We start from the raw sequence: 8,695 nt of genomic DNA on the forward strand, positions 1-8,695 counted from the left end.
TGACCAGGCATGGCTCAGTTGGTTGCATGTTGTCCCACAAAACAAAAAGTCACCAGTTCAGGTCCTGGTCAGGGCACATGCCTGGGTTTTGAGTCTGATCATTGGTTGGGGCACATATGAGAAAGCAACCAATCAAAGTTTTTCTCTCACATAGATGTTTCTCTTCTCTCTCTCTCTCTCATTCTCTCTCTTTCTTCCCCCACCCTTTCTGTCTTTCAAAGCAATAAAAAATTGTCCTTTGGTGAGAAAAAAAGATGAATAGCTTCAATAGTATTAACTCAATACCAACACATGTATTTTTAGAGTATTACTTTACTCCAAAGACTAGGTTTTAAAAACAACAGAAATAGTGAACAGGAGTTTTCAATCTGGTGAATATAGACCATGAATGACTGATTTATAATGCAGGTAAGTGGAGTACAAAGAGTGAACACAGAGTTCATGGTAATAGAGAAGGCCAACTAACCCTTCTGTAAGTGGATCAGAACAAGATTTCCAAGATGTCAAGAAAGACAAAAATAGAGCTTTATAGGACAACAATGTAAAGATGGAAAGATCTTTTCAAACAATAGAATTATTAACTTAAAAGTACAATGTAAGAAAGGCCTTGTCACATTTTATACATTATAAAGAATTTAGTGTGGCTAAAGCATCCAATAACAGACTAGAGAATGAGAAATCAGTTTTGAGGGCAATAATAGTTAATCATAAAAGCAACTTAGACTTTCCCCCAGAAAACAGTTTGCAATGATAAAAAGATTATAAGCAGTGGAGTGACATCATCGAATCTGTGTCTCAGATATGCATTCAAAAGTTAAAGTGCATGTTTAGGAGTTACTGCAGCAATACAGGTGACAAATAAATGTGACCACAACTAAGAGAGTAACAGTGGGGTCGGGTGGGGGGAAGACTGAATTTTACACATAATAAAGCCATAGAACTCGTAAACTTGGATAGGAGCAGGCAATGAAAAAACTGCTCAAACATGATGCATAGTGGTACCTAAACTGAATTTGAGAACGTAGGAACAAAGGACTGTGAATGTAAAGACATAAATTATAAATGTGAAGATGATAAAGTTGGTTTTGGCCATGGTGAGTCTGAGATGCCTGTGTAATTAGAAATGGCCACAATGTAGTCTGGCGAACAAAAAGATGTGTTGTGTAGAGGTAGAATTATGAGTCATCATTATATAAAAGAGATAATATTTCTGCCCTTTGGAGGTAGAGATACTTATTTAAGGTGAGTAGTAAGATACTCCCTTCTCTTTCCATTACCAGCAGAGCCAGTGGAACAAAGACATTTTTCAAACATTTTTATTACCCTCTTTGAAAGTGATGAACAGATGACTTTAGAGCCCATTATTTTAATAGCGCCACAGTCAGCATGAGGTAGGATTATCTGTACCAGTTAGTTATTCTTCCTGAGATTTGTTAAGTAAGGTTAAATAATTCATTGGATTTCAGAGCACAGAAAAGTTTTCCCTAGAAACACATAACTGAAAAGATTATCTCTATATAGTCCTAACTGTTAAACATGGTCTGAAATTTCTTTAGAGATAGGGAAACAGGTTAGTACATATGGCTGAAGGACACTGTCATTATATCTTATGAGCAAAGAGAATAACAATGAGCTGAATACTATTCTGGGCAAGATGGATAACATATCTGTGTCTAATTATGACTAATTTAACAATAATTATATAATGGCTACTCTAAGCCAGGCATTCAGTAAAAACAAAAGTTTTGGTTTCTAGGGATCATAATTCACTAGTTAACTAAGAAATGGACCTGAGAGCAATAACCCCCTCTTCACTAGGTGCATCATCAGCTAAATATAGAGTCCCATTCAGGCATTACTAAGAATTTTAAGCATGATAGGAAATCAAATTTCAGTCTCAAAGAACTAAGAAATCAATTGCTTTCAAAGAAACACAGTTAATTTAATCAGGATGTCTCTCATTTACTTTGGAAAAATTTGAAAAGCATATTTGGCCCCTTTGGCCCTTTCATGATGGTGCTTTTCCTCAAAGGATTTGTTTGGGGAGGTGGAAATCCACTTTGGTGTGTTTTTCCAGAAAGTAGCTGATAATTTTTGCTACGTATAAACTCAAGCCAGGAGATCCCTGGGGGCAACCGATGGTAACTAACTAACTTAGTGAACACACAATCTGAGAGGTTAGATGTGGTAGACTCTTTGTAAGGAAAGGGTGAGGAGGGTGCAATGGAAGAAGAGGAAGAAGATGAAGAGGAGGATGAGGAGCAAGATATGAAAGAGGGAGAGGATGGGAACCCAGTCTGGGGTTGAGAATTACTTTTCTTAATATAAAGCAGCCAGTCAATGGCCTGGGACTGTGGGCTTACAACTTTGTTTTCAGGGGCTGCTGTCAGCAATGTTTTCTTCATATTAAGCAAATGGGTGTTATCAAGTTCAAAAGGAGAAAACTGTGATATCTTCTTCATTCTTTCAAGACTCTCTTCTAGAGCTTCCTCAGGTTGATTTTCTTTCACAGGGAACAGAAGACAAGATGAGAAAGAAGTTTCTGGTAGGGAAAGAATAAAAACTAATTTCATCTCTACTTCTTCCTCAGAACTGGGCTCGGGTGTTGGTATGACAGACAGTATTGCACTACGAGGATCTTTTTTTCCTGTAAGATGCTTACATTGAGTTTTTATGCAGGAAGCACAAGCTAAACAAACCATGTAACGTGATGAAAGGCGGGGCCCAGGATAAGGATTTGGCTTTCCTCTCATTCTTCGAAACAGAATTTGCCTACAGAGATCCCTTTGGATTCTGGTCCTGGACAGAGAATTAATAATTTTATTTACAACATCATCGGGGACAGTTCCACCTTTAACAATGCAAGGGTACATATAATCCAAAGTCCATGGAACTTCTGTATGTGAATATGCCTTTGAAGAAAGATCCAAGCTGCTTTTGCTCTGGTTCCTGGATCCCCGTGTTGCAGCAGCTATGTTTTTGGAGCTTGACAAGGATTGACCTGAGATGTTTGGTTTGAGATGGGGTGAAACCAAACCAAATGGCTTTGTGACTTTGTGTTTTTCATTTGGTGAAGTGGTGTTTTGAAACTTGGAGTCACAAACTGGTGAGCTTAGGGTCCTAAAGGTATGATCCAGTGTAACTTTGGGGGATTTGGGCTGGAGCAATGGCAAACTCTGAGTCTGGCAGACAGAATATGATAAAGGTGATTTTGTTGGTCTTGAGTTAGATGATAGTAAACTCAGAACACAAGGATTAGGGCTCAATACAGCTGGTGTCTGAGGTCTGGAGTCAGGTAATGGTGATCTAAAATCCATTTTATTGGGCTGCAACAAAGGTGATTTCTGAAACAAGTCATTTGTTTGAGGTGTAGAGGTGAGTGGCAGTGAGCTCAAAGATCTTTGATTGTTCTCTAGCAAAGATGTCCAAAAGCTGCCCAATGAAGGTAATTTCTGAGTCTTTGACTGAGGTAAAGTTGAGCTAAGGGCTCTTTGATTAGGTCCCAAAGATGATGATGTCCAGTGGATGTCTAGAGATGGTGTTTCTTGATATTTGAAGGAGATTAATGAAGAACTTGAGACATTTTGATTAGACTTCAGTAAAGGTGATTTACAGCAAAGGTCTAAGGAAATTGTATTCTGAGGTTTAGGGGGGGCTAATTGTAAGCTCAAATCTGTTTGATCGGACTCCAGTGATGATGATGATTTATTGAGGTCAAGTGAACATGTTGTTTGAGGTTTAGGGTAGGACAAAGGTGAGCTCAGAAATCTCCAATTAGGCTGCAATGAAGTTCTCTGGTGGAGGTCTAGTGAAGGTATAGACTGACACTTCAAAAGCCTGTTATGGAAGCCCTGTGAAACTGTAGCCTGAGAGTTGGCAAAGACTCTCTGAACCTTCTGGTTGGACCTTGATGGAGGTGTTGAAAGATGATTGCTATCAGATTGTACTCTGACCAAAGACTGATTATTGGGTTGATATAGATTTTCACAAGTGTGCTGATGGGTTAATGGGTCGCCTGTGCCCAGTTGGTAAGAGTGTTCTAAAGGCACAACACGTTGATCATGATATGCTAGTGGCACCATTCTATGATAGTGATAGAGGTATTTTTGAAAGCAGTTGGTTTGTAGAGATAGTTCAGTAGCTGATAAGTCTTTTAGCTGGATTCCATGGACAATGGATACTTTACATAAAGTCTTTGATAGTTTGTAACTTCTATCTTGTAAACTCTCTGATAATTCCCAAATATTTATAAAGTGTCTCAAAACTGAGTTGTAGGTACAGTTGAAAAAAACGTGTCACAATTTGAGATTTACCTATTCTTTGTAGTTTCCTAAAATTTTTTTCTGTCTTCTTTTTCGTTTCCTAGATTTTTTTTCTCTTGACAAAATAATTCCTGTTAAAAAAATAGTGAACAGAGTTCAAAAGAGCTCCTGATAGAGATGATAATTTTCAGTTTGTTATAATGACTAGAACACAGGCCTTATGTTAAATCTCTATATAAGTCTCTATAAGTCACTCTATATGAAAATTTTGTATTAAATTATCTGAACCCATTTGTCCATCTGTAAAATAGTTGAATAAATATTTAATTAATTAGGCTAAAGACTAAACTTGTGTGTGTGTGTATGTGTAATAGTGCCCAGAATATAAGATAACTATTTCTGGTACTCTTTTAATTACTGCTTTAGTAAGATATATATATAATGTTCAATACATGAAATAAAATCTTAGAGGAAAATGAAATAGAAGGTCTGAAATGATGGTTTTCAATTTAAATTTGATTATCCATCATTGTCATCTTTTAGCTTAATTCTAGTTGAAAGTCCATTGCATTCTTTTAGTCTTTTTACTGCTCACGGAGCCCTCCAATGGGTTTTATTTTTATTTTTATCATTATTCTGCTACAGTTGTCCCAGATTTTCCTTTTTTGCTCTCCTCCACTCAGCCTAACCCTACACCCACAGTCTATTGCTACACTGTTGTCTAGGTCCATGAATCATTCACACATGTTTTTGAATAATCCTTTCCCCTTCTTTCCACAATTATTATCCCCCACCCTCCACCTCTCAGCCACTGTCAGTCTATTTCATGCTTCCATGTCTCTGGTTCAGTTTTGCTCATTAGTTTATTTTGTTCATTAGATTCTCCTTATAAGTGAGGTCATATGGTATTCATTGGAATCCAGCAATTCCACTTCTGGGAATACACCCTAAGAATCCCAAAACACCAATTCAAAAGAACTTATGCACTCTATGTTCATAGCAGCATTATTTATAATAGTCAAGTGCTGGAAACAGCCTGTGCCCATCAGTAGATGAGTGGATAAAAAAACTGGTACATTTATACAGTGGAATACTGAACAGAAAAAAGAAAGAAAGAAAGAAGGAAGGAAGGAACTCTTATCTCTTATCTTTTGTGACAGTATGGATGAAACTGGGAATATTATATTAAGTGAAATAAGCCAATTAATGAATGAAAATTGTCGTATTCTTATTTGTCACAATTACAGCTTTTGAAAATGTTGACTATTACTTTTTAAAAGTAGTATCTTTGAGAAGATCCAAGATGGTGGTGGAGTAGGTGGAAGGTATGATAACCTCCTCCCAGGACCAAACTGGTATTATAACTAAAATATAGAAGAACAATCCTGAATAACCAACTCAACAATAGCTGGAAAGAAGTCTTATGACCAAGGACATGCAGAAGACCTACCTCACCACAAGGAGACTGGTAGGAAATGAGAAGGTGGAGAGGGCTGGCTAGGCTTCCACCAGTGGCAGCTGAAGTTCTAGAGAAATATTTAAGGGGCCAGGGGGGTTCCCCCTGAGGAGTATAGGTTGTAAACCCCAGCAGGGTTCCCAAACCTGCAGCACCAAATCCTGGAAAGAAACCCAGATAACATCCAGCTGTAAAAAGAAGTGGGGGTTTCTTTCTACCAGGAAGAGACAGCTGAAGATACAGAATGCCTCTTAAAGAGTCAATGCAGCCCTGGCTGGTGTAGCTCAGTGCATTGAGCATGGGCTGGAAACCAAAGAGTTGCTGATTCAATTCCTAATCAGGGCACATGCTTGGGTTGCAGGCCCTGTCCCCAGTAGGGGGCATGTGAAAGGCAACCACACATTGATATTTCTCTCCCTATCTTTCTCCTTCCCTTCCCCTTCTCTCTAAAAATACAAAAAAAAAAAAGAGTCAATGCACCACATTTTGGTTGTAGCCACCTACCCTGGTTTCTGACAGAGTGAGGACAAAATAGACTAGAGCCACATGAGGAGGCTTTGGGTTGGTGGCTCTCGGGAGAGAGATGAAGAGTCAACCACCAGGACCCCTGCCCATATTGCAGATACCATCTTTCTCACACAAAACTCTCCCCTCCAAGCACGATCAGCCTGAGGGGAAGCAATAGCCCCACGCACAGGAATCCCTCTCACTTCTCTGTGGAGCTTATGCCAGGCTGCAAAGGTATATAGACAGATGCTTTTTTAGTGATTAAGCCTACCAGAAAAGGTGGATTTTCAGAGTTCCCAGAGATGTTAGCTGATCCTTCCCTGGATGTGATGCTGGTAAAAGCTGCCCAACATGTGCAGTTCTATTCTTTAAGCACATGACCAGAGCTAACAGAAGACACAAGCTATGGATTGCCAATAGCTCCAAAAGGTTGCTGAGGGCTAGTCACAGGCAGTGTCATCAATCTGCACCAGAGTCTTTGCAGCTCTAGCTAATACATAGTAACAAATACAAAGAGGCAGCCAAAATTGGAAAATGCAGAAATGGGACCCAAATGATAGAACAAGAGAATTCTCCAGAAGAAGTGGATGAAATGGAGGCAAGTAATTTATCAGATAGAGAGTTTAGAGTAATGATTATAAGGATACTCAATGGCATGAAAAAAGACATAGAAACCATAAAAAAGGACCAGTCCGAAATAAAAAGGCAGTATCTGAAATAAATAAGACACTGGAAGAAATAAACAGTAGGTTAGATAAAACAGAGCATCCAATCAGTGATTTGGAAGACAATGTAGAATAACATCCAAGAAGAGCAGCAAAATGAAACAGTAATTAAAATTTATGATGACAGATTAAGAAACTTTGAGGGGAAAACATGAAACATAACAACATCTACATCATGAGATACCAGAAGAAGAGAATGAGTAAGGAATTGAGAATGTATTTGAAGAAATAATGATCAAAAATTCCCCTGACGTGGTGAAGGAGAAAGACATACAAGTCCAGGAAGTGCAGAGAGTCTCATACCCGATGGACCCAAAGAGGTGTACACCAAGACACATCACAGTTAAAATACAAACCTTAAAAAAAAAAAAAGGTGATCTTAAGAGTTGCAAGAGAAAACCAGTTACCTATAAGGAAGCACCAATTAGATTGTCATTAGATTTCTCAACAGAAACATATTGGGCCAGAAGGGAGTGACATGACATATTCAAGGTAATGGAAACCAAGAACCTATATCCAAGGCTACTTTACCCAGAAAGACTATACTTTATCATTGAAGGAGAAATAAAAAGATTATCAAAGAAAAAAAAGCCAAAGAAGTTTGTTAACACCAAACCAGTACTACAACAAATGTTAAAGCACTTGCTTTAAGAGGAAGAAAAAAGAAAACAGAAGAAAATAGGTAAAAAAATGACAACAAATATGTATTCATCAATAATCACTTTATACATAAATGGCTTAAATGCTCCAATCAAAAAATATAGCGTAGCTGTATGGGTTTAAAACAAGACCCCACTTATTTGTATCTTCTTCCATTTCTTTCTTCAAGTGTCTTACGATTTTCTGAGTACAGATCTTTTACATCCTTGGTTATGTTTGTCACTTGATATTTTATTTATTTTGAAGCACTTGGAAATAGGATTGTTTTCTTAATTTCCCTTTCTAATAGTTCATTTTTAGCATATAAAAATACAACTGATTTCTGGATACTAATTTTGTATTCTGATACTTTGCAGAATTCATTTGTCAGTAATTCACCTTTTCCTATCCAATTCCACTATTTCAGGGTACACTATCAGTATACCTCATCTAGATTAATAGACTCACTCACTCTCTTCCTTCTTCTCTACCAGATATCCAAGAGACACTGCCTCTGCTCACTTGGGGATCTCCTTTGTTTTGCTTATTTATACACGAGTTATAAACACTGAAGTCACTTATGATTGCTGAATTTTGTGTGGTGCGACACCCAATGCTTAAAAGAGAGGGGCACATGGCATAGCCCACCGTACAGTTTGTGGCACACTAACAAGCTTCTAAATGGTAATACAGAATAACTCCATGACCTTGAGGTGTGCCAGGATTTAATAAACATAGTATGAAAAACAATAAGCATTAAAAATTGATAAGTTAAAATTAAGGACTCCTAATCATCAAAACATACCATTATTTAGAAAAAGTAAAGGCAAATAAAAATGTGAAAGAATATCTATAATACATATATACAAAAAAAAAGACTTCTATCCATGATATACTTCGCATGTTGTTTGGGAAAAAAAGACAAACAATGTGATTAGAATAATGGCCAAAACCTTTGAACAGGGATTTCACAAATGAGGATATCCAGATGCTTATATATGGAAAAAAAAACCCAAAAACCTCAGCCTCATTGGAAACCAGTGTGAAGTGCATATTTAAACTACAGAGAGATACTACTACACATTATTAGAATATGACTGAAGTAA

General features: G+C 37.6%; 1 protein-coding gene across 1 annotated transcript; it reads right to left on the reverse strand.

Moving 5' to 3' along the window:
- Nucleotides 1–1,958: 1,958 nt before the first annotated feature.
- CSNK2A2IP (casein kinase 2 subunit alpha' interacting protein) lies at nt 1,959–4,082 on the reverse strand. The gene has a single exon (XM_037058843.1). It carries the CDS (start codon nt 4,080–4,082, stop codon nt 1,959–1,961), a length of 2,124 nt encoding a protein of 707 aa, XP_036914738.1.
- Nucleotides 4,083–8,695: the final 4,613 nt, after the last annotated feature.

The sequence above is a fragment of the Sturnira hondurensis genome, unplaced genomic scaffold (genome assembly GCF_014824575.4).
Source record: "Sturnira hondurensis isolate 20B ecotype Veracruz unplaced genomic scaffold, ASM1482457v3 Scaffold0010428, whole genome shotgun sequence".
Taxonomy (NCBI): domain Eukaryota; kingdom Metazoa; phylum Chordata; class Mammalia; order Chiroptera; family Phyllostomidae; genus Sturnira; species Sturnira hondurensis.